Source organism: Equus quagga, chromosome 10 (genome assembly GCF_021613505.1).
Source record: "Equus quagga isolate Etosha38 chromosome 10, UCLA_HA_Equagga_1.0, whole genome shotgun sequence".
NCBI classification, from domain to species: Eukaryota; Metazoa; Chordata; class Mammalia; order Perissodactyla; family Equidae; genus Equus; species Equus quagga.
In genome coordinates, this window is record NC_060276.1 from 122,279,076 (window position 1) to 122,300,244 (window position 21,169).

Sequence of the window (21,169 nt, forward strand, 5' to 3'; positions counted from 1 at the left end):
TGGAGGCCCTGCTTGGCCTGGGCCCCGCTTGCGGGTCTGGACCCTCAGTCGCCCGCTGTGGCTGCGGCTTTGCCCGCCTCCTGGAGGCCTCAGGGAGGAGGAGGGGACGCCGGGCATCGGGGGCTCCGGGCGGAGAGGCCGGGACCACCCTCTGCAGGTTCCTGTGCCCCCGGATGGGGAGCTTGGGGGCCGGACCTGGGTGGGGGGTGGGGCGGCCCGCCACAGGGGTCCCCCCGAGAGGACGGCTGAGGGGCCCAGGGAGGCTCATACCAGGGCCGCCCGGACAGCGAGCGGACAGGCTGGACCCCGGGGCACGAGGACACTGCGCCGCCCCCTGGGGTCTCTCCAAAGCCCCTCGGGGTCGGCCCGCGGGAACCAGCCCCGGGGCTGCGGGCGTCCTGGCCGGGTCACCCCTCCTGGAGGAGAAGGCGGTGCTGCGCCCACGGGGCCACCCCGGTCCCCCTCCAGCTGGCGGGGCAGACGGGGCTGCAGGACCCGCGTCCCATTCCGCTCAGCGCAGCCAGGCGCCCAGGCCTCTGGGGGGAACGGGAAGTCGGGCCCTCATCCTGTCAGCTCTGCGCGTGGGGGTCCCGGGGCTGCCACCAGACGCCACAGCAGTGGCCTCAGACCACACTGTCCTCCCCCAGGTCTGCAGGTCACAAGTCGCACGCGGGGGTCCCCGGGCTGCAGTCCAGGCGTCGGCAGGGCGGTGCTCCCGGAGGCAGCAGGGCAGGATCTGTGCTTGTCCTTTCCGGCTCCGGGGCCACCACGGCCCCAGCCTCCGTGTGCACAGCCAGCGCGGAGCCACCTCGGGCTTCCTCTCGTGACACGTCTGCCGTCGGACCCCACTGCCTCCCCCTGATGAGGAGCCTGTGAGGACGGGTGCCACCCGGACCCTCAGGATCACCTCCCAGCTCAGCATCTGGAACTGATCAGATTGGAAAATTCCTTCTGCCGTTACAGGGTCGGGGGACGAGGACGTGGACATCTTTGGGGACGTTATTCTGTCTCCCAAACGGGGATCAGGACGTGGACGTCTTTGGGGACATTATTCTACCATCTACCCAAACTCCCTCTCCACATACGGCGGGGTTAGACGCCAGGTAGGGAAGCTTGGGAGGCACAGGCACTGAGGGAGCAGCAGTGAGGGAGTGAGGGGCCCTGGGCGTCTGTACCAGGGTCGTATAAACAGAGAAAGTTTTCTCCCGTCCTGAGGAAAGTGCACACACCCCCTTCCTGTGATGCTCGGAAGGAAAGGGGTCGACATTCTTTTCAATCATTCCTGATGCTGAAGTTTGGCAACAGCTCAGAAAACACTCACCCTTCTAAGGGCGAATACAAATCTAAGGAAGAAAATTAATTAAAATTTTTCTATGGGGCCGAAAGGGACACAGACCCCCCCCCCCCCCCCCATTAGCATCCTTTAGAAAACCTACAATTGTGGGCTCTCAGGTCTCCTTGAAACCGATGCAAATCTCTTTAAAAGTGGAAGGACGTCCTGCGGGTTTGGCATCCCAGGAATGTCCCTCTTGGGGCCCCAGGAGATGGGGGAGGGGGTCCTGCCTCCTGTCTCTGTGGGAATTTTGCTGCACGAGTTAACATCCTGCTTGTTGCAAACACGGGAGAAGCTTTGCTTTTCTTCTGGATAAGAACTAACGTGTGTGTGTGTGATGGTCACCCCTGCCCGCTCGGTCCTGTAGACAATGAGGTTCTTCCCGTCTCTGCATCTCCCAGTGGCTGCCTGTGACCGCCCCTCACATCCTGCGTTCCTGCCTGTTCGTGATAAAACGTGTTTTCTTGTCTGCCTTGGAGAGGCAGGTGTGTGGGTTGGTGGGACGCTTTATTTTTAATTATTTCCACGACATGACCTGGGGGAAAGCGAGACCTGGCAGCTGTGCACTCGCGCAAACACAGCAGATGGCGAATCTCACTGCCCTGCGGCAGAAGCGTCTGCTGGGCGTCAGCGTGGAAGAACCAGACAGGCGGCTTACAAACCCAGTAACACAGCTTTTAACACCGTGCGGCCGGAACATCCTGGAAGGGCAGTCCGTCCACACGCGCCCTGATCACGGCCCGCGAAGCTCCGAGCGGGCGGCCACCAGCCCTGCGCGGGGTGGGGGGGTGGAGGGGGGCCCCCAGGGGCGCTGCAGGCCGGGGAGGAGGGGGGGCCCCAGGGGCGCTGCAGGCCGAGGCTGAGACGCCGCCACCCCGCGCGGTCACTGTGGGAAGAGCTTCCTGAACCTGCCGTAGGCCGAGTGGCTCATGATGACCGTCACGTCGGCGGCGCCGGCCTCGGGGATCACGTGCACGTCCTGCACCGCCGCCTCCTCGTGCAGCCAGCTGAGGGGGGGGGGGCGTCACTCAGGCCGGCGGGGCCCCCACAGCGCGTTCCAGGTGCCCGCACCCGGGAGGCGCACCCCGGGAGCATGCCGACCTTCCGACCTTCCGACCTTCCGACCTCCCGACCGTCGTGGGGACGCGCCCCGGGGCCCGGAACGTCCACCCGCTGCCTCCGCGCCCCCGCGCCCCGCGCCCTGCTCCCCACACGGCCGCCCCCGCCCCCGCCCCGGCCCCGGCCGCCCCCGCACCTGAGCTGCGGCCCCGCCAGGCGCACGCGGAGCGTGAGGACGCGTCTCCCGGTGGCTCTCAGCACCGCCTCCTCCAGCCGCGCCTTCAGCTCCTCCAGCCCGTGTCCCAGGAGCGCGGACACGGCCACGTGCGGCCCCGCGGGGCTGTACCTGGGGGGGGACACCCGCTCAGCCGGGGCCACCGAGCGAGGGTCCCCACAGGCCCCGCCCCGGGCCCAGTGTGAGCGCTTCCGGCCCCCCGGAGAGGACGGGGTGCGTGCGTGCGTGCGTGTGGCTGGGTGACACCGGGGAGCGGGGGTGACGGGGTTCAGACCCTCCGCACGTGTCCCTCTGGTGGCAGGACCGGCAGCAGCGCGGGCAGGAGACGGAGCCGCCCCGAGGAGGACGCCCCCTGCGCCGGCACCGCGGCACCCCGAGGAGACGCTCCGGGGCGGGGCGGGCGCCACTCACCCGGGCACCAGGTCCGCCTTGTTGTGCACCTCCAGCACCGAGTCCAGCAGGGCCGCGGGCAGCCGCAGGCCGCGCAGTGTGGACAGGACGCTCGCTTTCTGCAGCTCCGTCTCGGGGTGGCTCACGTCCCTCACGTGCACGATCAGGTCCTGGGGACCAGACGGGCCAGGCGGTCGGACAGCTGGGGGCCACTGGCCCGTTATGTCCTCTTGGAGGGGAGCAGGACGGGCGTTGGTTGGTGATGAGGGAACTTGGTCCCCGGTTACACAGTGTCTGAGGGGCCCTGGGCCCTCCTTGTGCTGACAGTCGAGGTCACTGTCCCGAGACCACCTCACACTCACCGAATGGGCCACGTCCTCCAGGGTGGCGGAGAAGGACTCGATCAGGCCGTGGGGCAGCTGGGAGAGGAAGCCGATGGTGTCCATGTAGATGACGGTCATGCGGGAGGGCAGGGAGCCCGCGTGGGCCGTGACATCCAGCGTGGCGAACAGCTGATCCCGTGGCTGGATGTCGGCGTCACCCGTCAGTGCCTTGACCAACGTGGTTTTTCCTGAAAGTCGGGTCACAAGGGACGCACTGCATGAGCGGCCCCTCACTGTCCCCATGTCCACTGCTGGACGCGGGCCGGCCCGATGGTGTGGATGCTGGGGGCGTGTGATGCGTAGGTGAAGAGCGACAATGACGTCAGGGTGTGTACCCTGTGTGTGTAAGAGGGCTGGGGATCTGTGTAGGGGGAGACTGATGGTGTAGACGGAGGAGGTGGTGTGGACAGGAAATGAACTGGGGGTGCTTTCATTTCTCCCTGTGCGGCTGAGACTCGGGGGCTTTGTGACGCTACAAGGAACCCCAGGTTCTGTCTCCTGCGTGGACTCCGCGTAACATTCGGAGAAACCTTAAAGCGGACGTGAAAGGCCACGCAATAAAACCTGCTTTTATTCTTCAAAGAGCAAGTCTACTGTGAAGGGACTCAAATCGTCAAATCTTTCCTATTGCTCAGAGTTTGGAAACGTCCATAAGAGACACAGATCCCGCCCCCTATCTGGCACTCAACAAACACCAGCAACTGGCCGGGGTGCCGTGGGCCCCTGGACGCCCGGACGTGTGGTCACACTGGGCGCGCTCTCACTATCGCCATCTCCTGGTGAACTCTGCAGGTTGCTGTGTTTGCAAGCAGATTCCCCCAAAATCCCGCCGCCCAGCACGGGGCGAGAGGCGCCCCGCTTCCCGCCCGGACCCGCGCTCACCGCAGTTGGTGTAGCCCACCAACGAGACGACCGGGAACTCCCGCCGCCGGCGCTGCCTCCCCAGCAGCTGTCTCTTCCTCCGGAGTCGCTCCAGGGCCCTGCGGAGCTTCATCTCCTTCTCCTTCAGGAGACGCTGCTGCACCTGCATGAAGGACTCCCCTAAAAGCACCAGCGGGCGGGTCAGCGAGCAGAACCGGGACGACGACGCGAGAGCAAAGGTGCCACGGACGGGGGATGGGGACGCGCTCTGGCCACTGGGACCCTCCCGGCTGCTCCCACCCCGACACCTTCCTGCTCTGGGGGACGGGTCAGCCCTGGGGACGGCAGCCTCCCCTCTGACTTCTGCCCTCTGAGGTCACCTGGCTCCCCCAAAACGGGAGGAAGTGAGAGCCCGAGGGGACAGCCTGCGAAGGAGGACCCCACGATGCCCACAGGGGCCTGAGAGGGGCCCCAGGACACACCACGTCCTGACCCCAGGACCGGGGAACGGGGCCTAATTGGAAACAGGGTCTTTGCAGCTGCGATGAAGGGAAGGATGGAGAGGAGGGCTTCCTGGAGGAGGCGGCCCTGAATCAAGGATGGAGAGGAGGGCTTCCTGGAGGAGGCGGCCCTGAATCAAGGATGGAGAGGAGGGCTTCCTGGAGGAGACGGCCCTGAATCCAAGGACAGCATCCTCATCAGAGACAGAAGAGGAGACGCAGACGCAGAGGAGCAGCCCCGTGAGGACGGAGGCAGAGACGGGAGGGAGGCGGCCACCAGCCCAGGGACCCTGGAGCCCCAGACGCTGGAAGAGGCAGGAGGGACCCTCCCCTGGAGCCTCCTGAGGGAGCGCGGCCCTGTGACTGGGGAGGATGGACCCCTGGGGTTTAAGCCCTGGGTGTGTGGTCCTTTGTCTCGGCTGCCCTGGGACAACACCTCAATCCCTAGTTGGCTTGAATGTGAGCACAGGTGAGGCCCACGCGCAGCCCTCGCCCCATCAGGATCTCAGACGTCGTCCCTTCCTGGGGGCGGCTGCCGTCACCACCCCCCTCCCCTGAGCGCGCAGAGAACGACCCGGGACGCATTACCTGAGCCCATGATGTAGCGAGAGCCCCGGCCCGGGCCGTCCAGACGGGCAACGTCACGTCTCAGGCTGGACCTGACAGGGAAACGGGGCGGCTCAGTGGACGTACAGGCCTGTTGTGGGGGGCAGGGCAGGGGCGACACGACAGAACTGAGGGTGAGCACGTGCTGCACGGGGACAGTGGCCGTGCCGGGGTCCCCCCTCCACAGGGCTTCATGGCCGGGGACGGAGGATCCCCCCCGGGGCGCAGGTCCTTGTGGGGGATGTGCTCGGTGCCCTTCCGTCCTTACCCCCTGGGCAGCGTCAAATGTGGAAATGAGAAGGGGTCCACATCTGTGGAGGCCCCGTGGTCGGCCGCCTACCTGAGGACGGGGAGCTCGGCCAGCGCCACCTGCAGCCGGGCCTCCCGTGTCCGCGCGTTGCAGCGGAAAATGTGCAGAACCACCGTGAACCGGTCAAACACCGGCACACCCCAGGCGGCTTCCAGTTCCTTCTGGAAAAGGAGAGTGAGCGAGTGAGTGGGCAGGGGGTCTGCGACAGGACCCCAGGCTGGGCGGACGTGGTCCTGTGTCCTCATATCCCTCCTGGTGGGATGTTGACCCGCCCGCCTGGCCCCCCAGGAGCCCGGGTACCTGGGTGGGCGCGCTCATCCTCTCCACGTTGAGGAAGACGGCGGTGACCTCGGGCGACCCCCTGATTCTCTCTGAGGGGAAGAGATGGTCTCATCACAGGTCTGTGACCCCAGCACGTCTGTCGCAGGACGGGGCTGCACGCGCTGGCTGTGCTCACGGGACATCCCGGACTCAGAGCATCGTATGTGGGATGTTGGGAGGCGGCTGAGGGGTCGATGGGGTCTGTCTTCAGGGGCGTGGGTCTCTGTCACACAGAGGGGAGGACACCCACCCGGGGGGACTGAGCGCGTCTACGGCCCGGGGGAACCTAGACGGGCCATCTGCAGGACTTGCTGCTCAGAACTGTGAGCCGAGGGCAGTTTGGGGTGGGGATGGTCAGGGTCCAGAGGTCAGGGTTCACGGCACGGCACTGAGCGGCTGGCGAGCAGCCTAGAGAGGGGAGGGTGGGGCTGGGGGCGGCAGGGCGGCTCCCACCCTAAACTGTGTGGACAGCACCCTCAGGGCCTCCCTGACATTCTGATCCCAGTGGCAGCTTTTCCCGAGTTCCCGTGAGGCCGCCTGCACCCGGCCCCGACAGCACCCCGCCGTGGCTGCGATCCCCGGGGAGAAGAGGGGACAGGAGGCCCGGGGCACGTGCGTGGGGCCCACCCGTCAGCTGCTCCAGGTTCCCTTTGCCGAACATGAGCTTCTTGTCGGGCGTCCTGGTGCGCACCACCATCGTCTCCACCACCGACCAGTTGTCCAGTGTGTGCACCAGCGCCCTCGCCTCCGCCACCTGCCACTCGGCTGTGGGGAGAGATGGGACCGTGTGAGGGACGCGTCCCTCCCCAGCCCCACCCAGCACTCCTGGGTCTGCTCCCCAGGCCCTGACGGCTTCCTCGGCCCGGCGTGCAGGTCCCCTCAGAAAGCACTGCAGTCAGCACATGACTCTCTTCTCCTGGGCACGACTGGCAGGCGGGGGGCAGAGGGGACAGGGCAGCAGGGTGACGAGGAGCCGAAGCCAAGTGGGAATGCAAGCATGCACCCCTCTGTTGGAATCAGTGACCCGTCTGCTCAGTGAGGACCCCTGTGACCGGCTCCACGGCATCTGCTGTGAGGTGGCCCCTCAGGGCCCAGGGACCCCCACACTCCCTGCAGGGCAGCTGGGAGCCCCCGAGGTGAGGAGTCGGTGGCCCCAGTGGCTGTCAGTGCCGGCCCGGCCCAGGAAAGACAGCGCCAACCCCTGGTCCCCATCCTCTAGACCTTGGATGTTGGGATCCCCCATCCTCTGTGCTGTGGGGCGAGTCCTCCAGCCTCTGTGCCATGGGGAGACAGGGTCTGCCCTCGTCTGGGCTGAGGGGAGGCACAATCTTCTGGAGTTTGAGTCCTGATGGGTCCCATGGGTCTTCCCCACGTCCGCCCTCATGGTCGGTTGGATCAGCCCTTGGGCTCATCCCTGACTTCCCTCGTTCATCTCCACGCGCGGCCCATCGGCAAACCCTGCTCTTTCCCGACCTGCCCGGCCGGTCCCCAGCTCCCCGCTGGGTCTCTGCGCAGCCTCCCTGCTCCTTTGGGCTCCTCCCACAGCCACCTGCCCCGAAGGCTCGTCAAACACCACGTGGGGCCCCACCCTGTCACCCCTGGGTATCCACTATTTGGAAAATGAAAACTGAGATGCGCTTGCGAAGTTCCCAGCCCAGCGGCTCAGGTCACTGCAAGGCTGAGACCTCCCACAGGACGACAGGGCGCTTCCCTCCCCAACCTCCACAGCACGAGGCCTCGTCACCGCAGTTCCTTCTACTGGTACCTCACGCCCGGCATCCAGAAAAAATTACTGTGCCTACAAATAGACAAAAAAACACAGCGTGCACGCAGAGCAAGCGTCAGAACCAGACTTGGACGTGGCGGGGATGTCGGAATCATCGGCCTGGGAATTTAGAACAACTGTGGTTAACATGCTAAGGGCTCTAATGGATAAAGTAGGCAGCGTGGAAGAACAGATGGGATATGGGAGCAGAGAGATGGAAATCCTAGAAAAGAACCAGGAGAAAAGCTAGACGTTGAACACACTGCAGCAGAAATGGAGCGTGGCTTTGACGGGGCTGAGGAAGGATCTGTGAGCTCGAGGACACGGCAGCAGCAAAAACTAAATGCTTCTGTCTGCAGAAGATGCTGCCAAGAGAGTGGGAGGTCAGCCCTCAGACTGGGAGAAGATATTTGCAGACACATCTGGGAAAGACTGTCATCCCAAACATACAAAGAACTCTGAAAACTCAACAATAAGAAAACAACTGGATTAAAAAATGGGCCAAAGACTCAGACAAGCACCTCACCAAAGACATACAGGTGGCAAATAAGCATATAAAAGATGCCGCACATCATAGTCATCAGGGAAACGCAAACGAAAACAACGAGATTCCACCGCACGCCTATGAGAATGGCCGAAATGCAGGACGCTGACGACACCAGATGCTGACGAGGAGGTGGAGCCACAAGAACCCTCATTCGTGGCTGGTGGGCACGCAGAATGGTGCAGCCGCTCAGGAAGGCAGCTGGACATCTTCTTACCAAACTAAACCCACTCTCACCATATGAGCAGCTGGTATTTACCCGAATGAGCTGAAACCTTCTGTCCACACAAAAACCTGCAGGTGGATGCTTACAGCAGCTCGGAAGCATCCAAGGTGTCCTTCAGTGGGGAGTGGATAAACTGTGGTGCCGCCAGACAACGGAATGTTATCAGCACTAAAAAGAAAAGAGCTGTGAACCATGAAAAGACGTGGAGGAACCTAAATGCATGTTACTAAGTGGAAGAAGCCAGTCTGAAAAGGCGACACAGCGTATGGCTGTAACTCTGTGACATTCTGGAAAATGGCAAAGCTGCGGGGACAGCAAAGATCCACGGCTGCCAGGGGTCGGGGAAGGATGAATAGGAGCACGGAGGATTTTTAGGGCAGTGAAAGTACTCTGTATGGTATGATGTTGGTGGATGCATGTGTTACACATTTGTCCAAACCTGGAGAACGTACAACACCAAGAGTGAACCCTAAGGGAGACCATGGACTTTGGGTGACAATGATGTGTCAACGCAGGTCCAGCAGTTGTGACAAATGCACCATCTAGTGGGGAACACTGATAACGGGAGAGGCTGTCAGAGTGTGGGGCAGAAGGGATATGGGAAATGTCTACTTTCCCCTCAATTTTGCTCTGAAACTAAAACTGCTCTTAAAAAAGTCTTCAAGAAAAAAAAGAAGGAAGCAGTGACACACAATACAACGTGGATGAACCTCCAAAACGTGATGCTCAGGGATGGAAGCCAGACACAAAGACCACATATTGTCAGCTTGCACTTGGGTGAAATGTCCAGCAGATTCACAGGGACAGAAAGCCATCAGGGGCTGCCAGGGGCGGGGTGGGGGAGCGGTGGGGAGGGACTGCCATTTAGGGCACAGGGTCTCCTGGAGCGTGGAAAAGGCTCCGGAACTAGGTAGGGGTGGTGGCTGCACAGCACTGTGCACCCTTCAAAATGGGTAACTTGATGCCATGTGAACCACAGCTCAATAAAGCTGTAACAGAAAGGAGAAGAGGAAAAGAATAAACAGAACCCTGCCCGATCTGGTCACTGTCCTGCTCAAAACCCAGGGTGCTTGTGGAAGCCAAGTCCTTACGCGGCCTACTCGAACAGGAGTGACCCGGCTCTCTCCGCCCCCTGGGAGTGGTCCCGGGCGCCCCCAGACATGCTCCCCCGAGGACCCCTCTCTGCATAGGGCCCCTAGCCGCCTGTGTGTGGCTCCCTCCACCTCGGGGTCCCACCCTCCTCCACCGTGCAGGACCATCCTGCCAAGACGGCCCGGCCTCCTGGCCACTGTCAGCTCGGCCTGTCCCCAGGCTTAGGCCCAGGCGAGCGCTTCTGCAGGGGTGCCTGCTGCCCCCCCAGCCCGACGGGGAGGGCCCCGGTGGGTTGTCACCGCCTGGGGGAAGGACTGGTGACGAATGTCGGCGCTGCTCAGGGCGGCGGCCCAGGCTGTGCAGTTTCCTCGGGGTTTGGGTAAAAAGCGAGAGGAACGATTCTGGGCTCGGTCTTCCGTCTCGTGTCCAACGACAAGTGAAAATGCCGGTGGAGAAAAGATGGGGGCTCGGGAGCCGCACCCGGCACACGGGGTTTACACCTGGGTGACACTCCGCCTTTGGGGACGGGGCGGGCAGACAGCGCTGCGGGCTGGCGGGAGGGAGAGCCGAGGAGGGCGGGGACCAGGACTCAGCGTGCAGTGCAGAAGGCGCGCCCCGCCGCAAATCAGGAGGGCTCCAGGGGCGCAGCGCTGGGGGGGGCTTCGGCAGGTTCAGCCCGCCCTCGAGGCCCAGCCCCTCAGGGGCCTCCACCCTATGACCGTCACCTTCGGAGCCCCGCCCCAGAGGCCACGCCCCTACAGTCTCCGCCCTGAGTCCCGCCCTCGAGGCCCCGCCCCCAGGGGTTCTCCACCCTATGAGTGTCAGGCTTTGGAGCCCCGCCCCCACAAGCCCCGCCCCTGGGGAGGCGACTCCGCCCCCAGAAGCCCCGCCCCTTGGAGCCCGCACCCGACAGCCCCGCCTCTCAGTCCGCGCCCAGTGAGTTCCAGCCCTCAGGGTCCCGTCCAGTCCCTCAGAGTCTCCCCGCTACGAGTTGCAGCCCACGGAGCCCCGCCCCGACTCCCCACCACCTCAGCCACGCCTCCCTATGCGTGGCCCCTCGGAGTCTCCGCCCCAGAAGCCCCGCCCCTCATCCGCCCCGCCCCCGGAGTCTCCGCCCCCAGCAGCCCCGCCCCTCACTCGCCCCGCCGCCGGTCACCTCGGGTCAGCTGCGGCTTCCCAGGGCCCCACTTGACCTCAGGGTGGACCAAGCACACGCGCTGGGCGCCCGCCGGCAGCAGAGGGTCCCTCCTGAGCAGCTCCTCGTCCTCGTCCTCGTCCGCATCTTCTGGCTCCTCCTCCTCCTCCTCTCCCGCTCGGCTTCTCCGGCCATCCGCCCATGGGCCCCGGCCGCCGCCCCCTCGCCCCTCCAGGCCCCCCGGGTCCCCGGGTCTGAAGGCGGCAAGCGCGCGCTCGGGGCAGGGCGGCAGCGGCACCGCGGCCCGCAGAGCCGGGCGGCAGCGAACCACGCGGGGCAGCCAGGCCCCCGGGCGGACGGCGGCCCGCAGGGCCCACATTTCATGTCCGCCCGTCCGCAGTGGGCGGGGCCTCGGGGCTCCCCTGCGGGCACCCCATTGGCCGCGCGGCGTCACGTGGTCGACGCCGCCTGATTGGCGGGCCCGGGTCCTCTGGGAGGGAGGCGGGGCTCCGGACGCCGTGCGGGGCGCCCTGCGCTGCGGCGGGATGCTCGCGGCGGAGCCCCCGCCAGGTATGCTGCTCGCTGCCGGGCCCCGCGCCCGACTGCGGCCCGCCCCCCACGCCGCGCCTCCCGCGCCCGCCCCGGCCTCCGCGCACGGTCGGGGCCGGTCCGGGGCCAACCCCGTTCCCGGGGGGCGCGAACGCTCCTTGGGGGTCTGAGTGCGGCCCAGGGGTCTCGGATCCTGCCTTTGTGAGTCCGAGTGCGGCCCCGGGGCTCCCAGATCCTGCCCATATGAGTCCCAGTGTGGCCTCCGGGGTCCCAGATCCTGCCTTGGGGGATCCGAGTGCAGCCCGGGGGTCCCAGATCCTGCCTTTGTGAGTCCGAGTGTGGCCCCGGGTTGCAGATCCTGCCTTGGGGATCCAAGTGCGGCCGGGGGGTCCCAATCCTGGCTTTGTGAGTCCGAGTGTGGCCCGGGGGTCCCAGATCCTGCCTTGGCAGTCTGAGTGCAGCTCCGAGCCAGTTTCTGGGGGTCCTGAACTCTGCCATTGTCGACAAAAATAATCCATAGCCAATCTATAAATGAAAATTTGAGTGAGTTTATTCGGAGCCAGATCTGAGGACCAGCTTAGCCTGGGGCCTTCCTTCCCCAAGGAAGGAAGAGCATCACAGAGGTGGGGTGTATAGAGTGGTTATATACCCTCAAAGAGCATGTTTCACAGAAGGTTGAAATGTGCCTTTTACGGTACTCAGGAGACTGTTCTGTCGGCACAGCGACTGATGGACGGACGCAGCAGGTGGCAGGTCTGTTGTCTCAAGCTGGGTGGTCACAGGTGAGCTGGGTGGTCTCAGGTGAGCACAGCACTCAGTTCCTAGCCTCTGGAGAGATTCTCTTCCTTAAGGAAATGCCAGTGTGGGGAACTTGCATCTTTATGCTAAGGCCGTTTGTTCTTGCCGTTGGGACACAGCCAGCGCTTAAGCAGATATACAGTGCATGCTCAGTGCCACGTCAGGCCCATTTGGAAAAACAAAGTCAGGCTGATTAGGTTTGCACCAAACGGCTTCCTCATAGACTCCAGTATATCCTATTGCTTGCCATTTGTTTGTCACCGTGTAGGTCCGAGTCCATCCCAAGAGGCCACAGACCTTGCCTTGGGTGTCCAGTGCCGTCTGCAGGGGTCTCGAACCCTGCTTGGGGTTCCAAATCCAGCCCAGGGGGATTCAGAAGTCTGCTGGCAGCCGGAGTATGGCCCACCCTCTGGGGGCCAGGCCCTGGAGTCCTGAACCCTGCGGTGGAGTCTCCAGTCCTGCCCTGGGGGCTCTGAAGTCTGTTTTAGTAGCCTGAGTGCAGTCCTGGGGATCCCAGGCCCTGCCTTTGTGAGTCCGAGTGCAGTCCCCCTCCGGGGTCTTAGATCCTGCCTTGGGGGTCTGAATGTGGCTTGTGGATGTGGCTTGGGAAATGATGGCAGAGCCCGCTGGGTCGAGCATGTGGTGAGGGTGGGCTGGTTCCAGGGAGCCTCACCCGTTCAGACTGGTCGCAGTTTCTCCTGCAGGCAGCATGCGGAGGGCCCGGTGCTGAAGGGGTCACAGAATTCCAGCCTCCACGGCGGTTCTGGTTTTCACGGGAGAACCATTGTCGGTTCGTTGAAATGTTCCTTTCTAAGTGTCTGCAGGAGGCCATGGCCTTTCTGAGGTTTCAGGAGGTGAGGTTACATCACGTCGTGTAACAGAGGATGAGGGAGACGCCAGACGACTGGAAAGACGGAACGGAGCCCCAAGCGGCCTTGGAAACCCAGTAGCATCGAGGGATGTGTGTAAGGGATGAAAGCGACCTTGAGACGGTGCGTTCCTGGCGGGATCTGTCGTCTACACGGCCTGACAAATGGGATCACACTGTGCAGAAGTAGAAATGGGGATTGAGACGTAGATTGTTAGCCTTGAGGACAGTCGGTGACATCTTAGGATCTTGACTCAGCATTGCCGCGAAAGACGTGGACCATCCTGGTGCCATTTGCCTGTGGACGGGACGAGACTGAATTCAAACTTAGGGTGCTGACTTCACGAGTTGGTGAGCTCGGGTGGTCCACACCCTTTGTGACGATGAGGCCACGGGAACATCTGGGGGGAGAGCAGGAAACCGAGGACAGATGCGCTGCGCGTCGGCCTGGGACGGCTGTACGCTCCGCACCATACGTTACTGTACGTGTCGTATCGTGTTGTCTGTGTTGCTTGGTAAAATGTTTAGCTTAATGTGTCCCGAATATGCTGCCAGTCAGTGTGCAGCTCTGTATTTACTGCACGTTGTGTGTGTACCGCCTGCCTGGAATGGGGTCCGACGGGTGTTTTGTAACTGATTTCCTCCCTCTGTTCGTCGGCCTTACGTGTGTCTGTGGGGACGTGACCGCGGTGCAGCGAGCTCACTGCTTCATGGTCCCTCCTCGTGCATCTCACAGTGGAAATACACAGCAGCCTCAGTGTGGTCGGTGTCGCTGCCCTGGAGAAGCCCCCAGAATGTGGCGGAATTGCTGATCTTGGCCTTGAACACGGTTGGGCCCCTGTAAGTGGGCTCGGGGGTGCACGGCCCGGTGGGCGGTGGGGCTGCAGCTTCCTGGCTGAGCAGTTCTGCTGTTGCAGGGGAGGCAGGTCTGGGCGACTCGGGCGGGAGCAGTGCCGCCTCCGTGAGACGTGTGTCCTGAGGCTGCGTCCGTGCGGGTGTCTCCCTCCGTCGTGTAGGCCCAGGTTTTCCTGCTCGGCGCCCAGATGGAGCCTCTGTAGGGACTTTCGTGCACAAGCCTTTGCCCGGAAATGGGCCTTCGTTTCTCCTGGGTCGGGACCGGCAGCGAGTGGCTGGAGTCTGGAACGTGTGCGTTTAGCTTTTTGCGAGACCCCCAAGCTGTCGTCCACCCTGGTCACACTGTTTCACGCTCCCGTCTGCGGTGGGAGAGTCCAGTGGCCTCACACGCTCCTGTGCTCGTCAGCCTTGTTGGTTTTAGCCGTTGTGATAGTCGGGAAGTGGTGTTTGCTGTGGTTTTAATCCCGTTTCTCCGATGCTGGGCATCTTTGGATCCATATGTATGCTTTCGTGAGGAGTGTGTTGCAATCTTTTGCTGGTCTTTTTTTTTTTTCTTGCTGAGGAAGACTGGCCCTGAGCTAACATCTGTGTCCACCTTCCTCCACTTTATATGTGGGACGCCTGCCACAGCATGGCTTCACAAGCGGTGCCACGTCCACACCCAGGATCCGAACCTGCGAACCCCAGGCCGAGGCCGTCGAAGAGGAATGTGTGAACTTAACCGCCATTGGGCCGGCCATTGCTGGTCATTTTTATTGAGTTGCTTGTCTTCTTTCTGTTGAGTTTTGAGCCTTGTTTTATAAAGTCTTGATAAAGCTCCTTCACTGGACGTGTCCTTTGCACGTATTTTTCTATCAGACGGTGCCTTGTCTTTTCATTTCCTCAAACAATGTGTTTTCTGGAGCAAAAGTTTTGAATTTTGATGAACTCCGATGTATCTGCTCTTTTATGGATGATGCTTTTTGTGATCAATCAAAACATTTTAACCCTACATTGCAGAATTTTCCTCCTATGTTTGTTCTGAAAGTTTCGTGGTTTCCATCTCAGCGTTAGGTCCGTGCCGCGTGTGGAGTGAACCCTCGTGTCAGGTGTGCAGGGGACCGAGACACGGCCTGTACCACGTGGGTCCTTCTGGCCGGGCTGCGGGTTAAATGGACACGAGACCGACTAACGGGAGAAAGTGGATCAAGGTTCACCACAGTGGACGTGCGGAGACCCGGGAAGCCTGAGCGACGCCCGGATGGCGCAGGCTCTTTTCTTAAATCGTCGGCCGGAGACAAGGAGGGTGTGGGGGGGCCGGGGCTTCGTGGGGAGACAGGCGACTCACGGGGACGTGGAACAGCGAGTGTTTGGGGAACAGGACGGTGATAACAGGGCTCAGCAGGGACCCGCCCAGCCTGCCGGTGCCCGGAGTCGCCTGTGGGGTGCCTGTGCCTGGGACGGCCTTCATCTTCCCTTCCTCGCGTCCCCTCCGTCCTCAGACCCGGGGCCCCTCTCCACCCACGGTGCTGCCTGTCTCCCTGGGGTCTCCTTGGGGTCTCTTCCGGCCCCTCCTTGGCCCCCGCCCCCCACGCACCCTGCGGCCCGACCCCTGGGGTCAGGACGCCCCTCCTCGCGGGGTCTCTGGTGATGCTGGGCCCTTGCGGCTGGTGCCTGGAAGTCGCGTGGAACAGCCCGTGTGCGACGTGGAAGCCGTGAGGACGTGGCTGCCCCGGCTCTTTTGTCTCCTTCCCCGGATCGTCCGGGTCTCCTCAGCAGCGGCGTGGTTTCCACGTCTGGGATTCCCCGCGAGGCCGTGCACATCATCCCCCCTGGCGTGAGAGGAGCGTGGAGCAGATCCAGCCAGCGAGTGGGAGGATGCGCCCCGCTCGCCCCGTGGACGCGAGGGTGCCGTGCGGGGCGGCCGTCTTGTCTTATGTCTGGGATCAGGCGCAGGGACCCCTGGTGGGGCCGGGAGGCCGGCGGAGAGGGCACTGACTGCAGCCCCACCTGCCCTGCCCGCGGGCCCGTCACGTGCTCGTGATCACACACACGTGCTCCCTGCTGGTGCCGTGCACACACGTGGCCACCACGCGCTCCTCTCCCCGGGGCTGTGGGCAGCGCGGTGTCTGCAGGGCCCATGGGGCTCATCTTCAGCCTCCCAGGTTGATGCCCGGCGTGAGGGAGGTGACTTCTCAGCAGCCGTGTGGACGGGCCGGAGTCCGCATGAGTCCCGGAGCCGTGAGCGGAGAGGGCGGGTGTGGTTCAGCTGTGAACAGCGACCGAGGCCGACACGTGGCCGCGGCACGGATGGTCCCAGCACACGGTGCTCGGGGGTGGAAGGCGCACACAAGGACACACGGCGTCGAGGCCACTGATGGGAGAACGAGAGCAGGCGGATCTGCCAAGATATCACGAGGGGGCTGGGCGGGGGATGTGTTGGGGAGGTGTGGGCGATGGAAGGTTCCGGAATGGGTGGAGGTGGCCCAGCTCTGAACACTCCTGGGGAAGGGCCTTTGCACGGGCTGGGAAGACCCCTTTTCATAAAGAAAATTACAGACTTTATTGGTTATTGCAGGGCGTGTTGTACACGTGTAACCAATCCGTATAACGTGGGATGATGTAGTCACCATCTGAGTCAAGACAGGACGTGACTCGGGAGCCCCCACGAGCCCTTCCCATGAGGCCTCACGTGTGTGACTGTCGTGTCCTCGTCCTTGTGGCCCCCGCCACGTGCAGCCTTCAGTCCCTCAGCTCTGACCTGCTGTGGAAGACTCAGGTTTGGCTCCTCGTGGCTGCAGTGTCCCCGTCCACGCCATTAAACGGAGTCCCCACCCCCCTCTCTCAGACCTGGCTCCACGTCTACTTTCTGTTTCTATGGATCTGACTCCTCTGTGACCTCCTGTGAGTGGAGTCACACAGTATCTGTCCGTCTGTGTCAGCTGACGTCGCTGAGCATCATGTCGTCAAGGCCCATTCATGATGTACCAGGTACAGAGTTTCTTTCCTTTTCAGGGCTGCGTAATATTCCATTGTGGGGATGGACTGTGTTTTGTTTCTTCATCCATTGATGGCAGATGTAGGATCTACAGTAATTTCTCACGTCTCACAATATGTGTGGAACATCTTCAGAAAGTCCTATGAGTCAAAAGTCGTTTACCATTAACGTTTTTCACTTGTTATTTTGAAAAACATTGCACCTGAGAAAAAGGGAAAAATACATAGAACTTTGCCCTGCGTTCCCTGTGTTCCCTGTGCACGTGCGTGTGCATGTGCCCGTGTGTGCTGTGCATGTGCTGGCACACACGTGTGCACAGTGCATGCGGTGTGTTTCCATGTGCATGTGTTGGTGCGTGCGTGTACCTGTGTGGTTGCAGGCACACTTGCGAGTGGGCTGCAGACTGAATCCGGCTCTAGAAATGCGTGCGTGCGTGCGTGGTCCACAGGTGACCCTTAGCAGCCACGTCACAGCCGTCGATCGCGGGCACTGGGCTGGATGGCATGGACGTCCTCACGGGGCCTGTGCTCACGGCTCCATCACAGCTTCTCTGAGCCCCACTCAGCGTCAGCCGAGGACCCCATGATGTTTAGCCGTCCTGTCCCGGGTCCCTTCAGGCTGCAGGCTTGGCCGTTTGGAGACCCCAGGCCTGTGGTTGTGGGGACACTGACGTGGGGGTGGGGTGTGGGCGGCACCCAAAGCCCCAGGCCGTGCGGCTCCCCTGCCCACTCCCACCTTGGACGCCTCCTCCAGGAGCCCAGGATGCGCCTGGGGTGCAGGGATGAGGGGAGTCACCCCACTGCTCGTGCGTCCCTGCAGGAGACAGGCCTGGACCACGGGAAAGGCCCGGCCGAGCGGGATGCTGACACGGACGCGCCTGAGACAGCGAGGACGTCACCTGTGGGATTTCGGGAGCTTAAAACAGCGGGACAGTGTGGATGTGCCTGACGCAGGAGAAGCATGGACGCTGATTTATTGTCAGGAAGTGGACGACCTCGTGCACAAGGGTGAGCTCCCCGTGCAGGGGTGAGGGTCACAGAGCTGACGCGGCCCCCACTCTCTCATCACGTCCCCTCACTCACGGCTCGTGTTGGTTGCTGCTCTGGTGGTTGTGCTGCCCACACGCTGGGCCTGTGCCTGTGGCGGGAGGTGTGGCTGTTGGTGGCGTGTGAGTGTCTCTGGGCGGGTCCCGTGTGAGGTTCTAGGGTGTCGGGACGTCTCAGCAGGACTCACATGCTGACTGAGTGCGTCTGGGCTCCATCGTTTCTGTTGCATGGAGGTTTGGCAAACCATCCTCCTGGGGGGCCCGCTCTGTGCCCCCCGTGCACCTGGGGACCCCCTCTGGTCTCTGGGGACACAGGCCGCGTTCTGTGGTCCTGAGTGTTCCCGCTGGGCGTGTGCTGGTGCTCCTACCCCTGGGTGTGAATAGATGTGGGGTCACAAGCGTGCTCCATGGTCCCCGGGGTCCCCAGGAAGCACAGCCTCACCCGGGCAGCGCTTGTCTACGTGGTCCTGGTCGGCAGACGGTTCCTGTGAAGGGCTAGTTGTCATCATTTTCATGCCGTCAGGTCATCCTGTCCGTGTGTTAGTGTGAGAGCAGCACACACGTCACGTGACCCAGTGGGATGCGTCCCCATGAAACTTCATTGTCGCACGTGGTTCCAATAAAACTTTATTGACGCTAGCCCTTCCAATAAACTTCACTGACACAGGTGTTCCAATAAAGCTTTATTGACACATGCGGTTTTGATAAAGCTTTATTGACACACGTGGTTTCGATAAAACTTTATTGACATAGGCCGTTCCAATAAAACTTTATTGGCAGAGGCGGCTGAGGGCCGAGAGGCCTGAGGGCGGGGCTGCCAGCCCTGATCTGGGCCCTTTCCTTGTGAGGAGCCGCTTGTTCCTGAAGGACTGGGTCCCGTCTCGCTTCCCCCAACCCAGGTGCCACCGTCAGTCTGGGGTCTGAGAGGCTGGCATCGTGGTTCCCCGCCCGCCTTCTCCGCCCACAGTGGAGACCCCTTCGTGGGGCGGGTGCCCCTGGGGAGGCGCGAGGCACAGGGACGGGGGACATGCGAGCAGGCGGCGGGTCTGCACGTGACTGTTTCCTTTCCTTGTCGGCCGCGTGCACAGGGCGTCCTCTGGCCGTGTCACGCCAAACGTCCGTCTCCTGCAGAGGCCGACCGCGGCTCTGGCTCCTGTGCCCGTCTTCCAGGGCCGCCCTCTGGAAAGAGGGAGGACACAGCGCGGGCGGGGACGCGGGCCGGTGTCCCAGGGAGGACGGGCCGCCAGGAAGGTGTCGCCTTGCTGACCGCGCCCTCCGCTGTCTGCGCGCTGTGCAGGAACCAGGCCTGTTCCCGGGACGCGGGGAGATGGTGTGGGTCTGCCCCCGGCTGTGGAGACGGGCCGCCTCCTCCGGGGGAGCCGGGGACGCGGCGGCCGCCTCGGGGTCACACACGAGCCGCAAGCACAGGGCTGTCGTCCTCCCTCGGACACACGTCCCCATCTCTGGTCCTGGTGAGGGGAGGCCAGGAGGGCCCGGAGGTCAAGGGACAGCCCGTGGGTGTGGGGGGGGCCCTGGGGCACCTGGGAGCCCGTCCCCGCTCCGAGCAGCCCGTCCGGGGCCAGAGCCGTGTCCCCTGGAGCTGGGACCGAGGCCTCGGCCAGTCAGGCACTGGGCGTGTGCGCTGGAGGGAGCCCCACCTGGGCCGCCTGGGACGGGTGACCCCTCGGTTCCAGGGCCTGTCGGGCAGTGTCAGCGGCTCGCCCGGGGGACGTCGAGCGCCCGCTGAGCCCGTGCACCTGAGACGAGCCGTCGGCCCCCTGACTCTGTGTGTGTGTGTGTTTCTGGTCAGTGCACACGCCCTGCGCCCCTGGAACCTGTGTGAGAAGATGGACAGCCTGCTGACCTTCCAGCGGCACCAGGGCAGCCTGCCCACCGAGGTGAGGGTGGTGGGGATGGCGCTGGGGGAGGGGGTCAGGTGGGGAAGGTCCCCAGGGCGGGTCCCCTGTCCATCCCTGACCCTGGGACAGCCCCGTATCCTGCAGGTGGTGCACTGTGCGCTCCAGTGTGCCTACTGTGCAGATCGTGGCGGCCACACACCCGCTGCTGCCCCAGGTGGGTGGGGACCTGGTGGAGGTCAGTCGTAGATGTGGGGTCTGGAGGGGACACGAGAAGGACAGGGGTGGTGTCCGCGTTTTGACCGGCAACTTGTCCCCCCTGTTGGCAGGCGTCCGTCATCCTGGGGGCCGGCCTGGGCTCTTTGGCTCTGACAGGAGGGCTGACTTGGGCCATCGCCCACACTGCCACGTGGCTGGTCCACTGATCGTGTGGGGTGAGATTCAAATAATCTCTGAGCGCCTGCCCCCCCCACCCCGCCCCGAGCGCTCCCTGGTCTGCTGACAGTTCTGTGGGGTGGCAGTGTGGACCTCTGAGGGTCTGGTCCTGGAGTCTCGTTTGTTACTGTTTGATGTCCCAGCTGTCGGGCTCGGTCAGGAGCTGGTGGGAGGAGCAGCCTCCGCGTGTCCCTCAGGGTCTCAGGAAACAGACGCGCAGAACACGGCCGTCGGGAGATTGATTTGGAGGTTTGGCTCGCTGGCCTGTGGGCTGGGTGTCGGAAATCCGAGGGCAGCCGGGTCTCGGGCGGGTTTCTCTGTCCTGGTCTGGAGGCAGAATCTCGTCCCGAGACCTCAGTCTCTGCTGTTTGGCCCTCACTTGATTGGACGAGGCCCACCCCCATTATCGAGGTCATCTCCTTGACCTCGGGTCCGCTGGCTGCAGGTTAACCTCATGCACACGGCACCTTCACAGCAGCCGCCATGTGAGCCCCGGGCACCGTAGCCCGTCGGCATGAGCACACAGGACTGACCTGCTCACTCCCCACACGCCCTTTGTCCTTAGAGGGTGTGTTTTGTCACGTCTGGCCTGAGGCAGCCCTGGAGCTGCACCCTGCTGTGCTGGGACCTGGCGTCTGGGTGGCGCCCATGGCACAACACGGGTTTGCGGTCAGTTTGTCCATCCACCGTCGCCTTCCGGCCAGACCAACTTCTACCCACATTCACCGACGGGAGAACCGAGCTCTGTCGCATCAGGGACTCGCCCAGGTCCGTGGCCTGGTGGGGTCCCGGGTCCCAAGCCCATGGCGCAGCTGTTGGGATGGCCTCCCTCACCGCCTCCGCCATCGCATGGCCCGTGTGTGTTGGACAGATGGCCGGGCAGAGCCAGTGCAGGCGGGCGGGTACATCACGCACATGCTAATCTCTGAGGCGGCGCCTGCGCTCCCGCTGACGGGGCTCCTGGGCTTCAGGGAGAGGCTGCTCAAGGCCTGACCTGGCTGCCGCATGGGCCTGAACCACCAGAGC

The 21,169-nt window shown here is 63.1% G+C and overlaps 1 protein-coding gene and 1 long non-coding RNA gene across 2 annotated transcripts; one reads left to right on the forward strand and one right to left on the reverse strand.

Annotated features, from left to right (window-relative positions):
* Positions 1-1,823: 1,823 nt before the first annotated feature.
* On the reverse strand, positions 1,824-11,155 carry GTPBP6 (GTP binding protein 6 (putative)). The gene is made up of 11 exons (XM_046673233.1): positions 10,782-11,155; positions 6,626-6,763; positions 5,978-6,048; positions 5,708-5,838; positions 5,350-5,420; positions 4,283-4,441; positions 3,380-3,588; positions 3,039-3,187; positions 2,589-2,738; positions 2,163-2,340; positions 1,824-2,126 (listed from the first exon to the last, which is right to left on the reverse strand). The coding sequence occupies exons 1-10, from the start codon at positions 11,137-11,139 to the stop codon at positions 2,217-2,219; spliced, it is 1,560 nt and encodes a 519-aa protein (XP_046529189.1). The 5' UTR covers positions 11,140-11,155; the 3' UTR covers positions 1,824-2,126; positions 2,163-2,216.
* Positions 11,156-12,001: 846 nt separating this feature from the next.
* Positions 12,002-14,687, forward strand: LOC124245661 (uncharacterized). The gene is made up of 4 exons (XR_006890300.1): positions 12,002-12,062; positions 12,376-13,099; positions 13,712-13,815; positions 13,992-14,687. It is a non-coding gene; the product is annotated as an uncharacterized LOC124245661 (long non-coding RNA).
* The last annotated feature ends 6,482 nt before the right edge of the window (positions 14,688-21,169 follow it).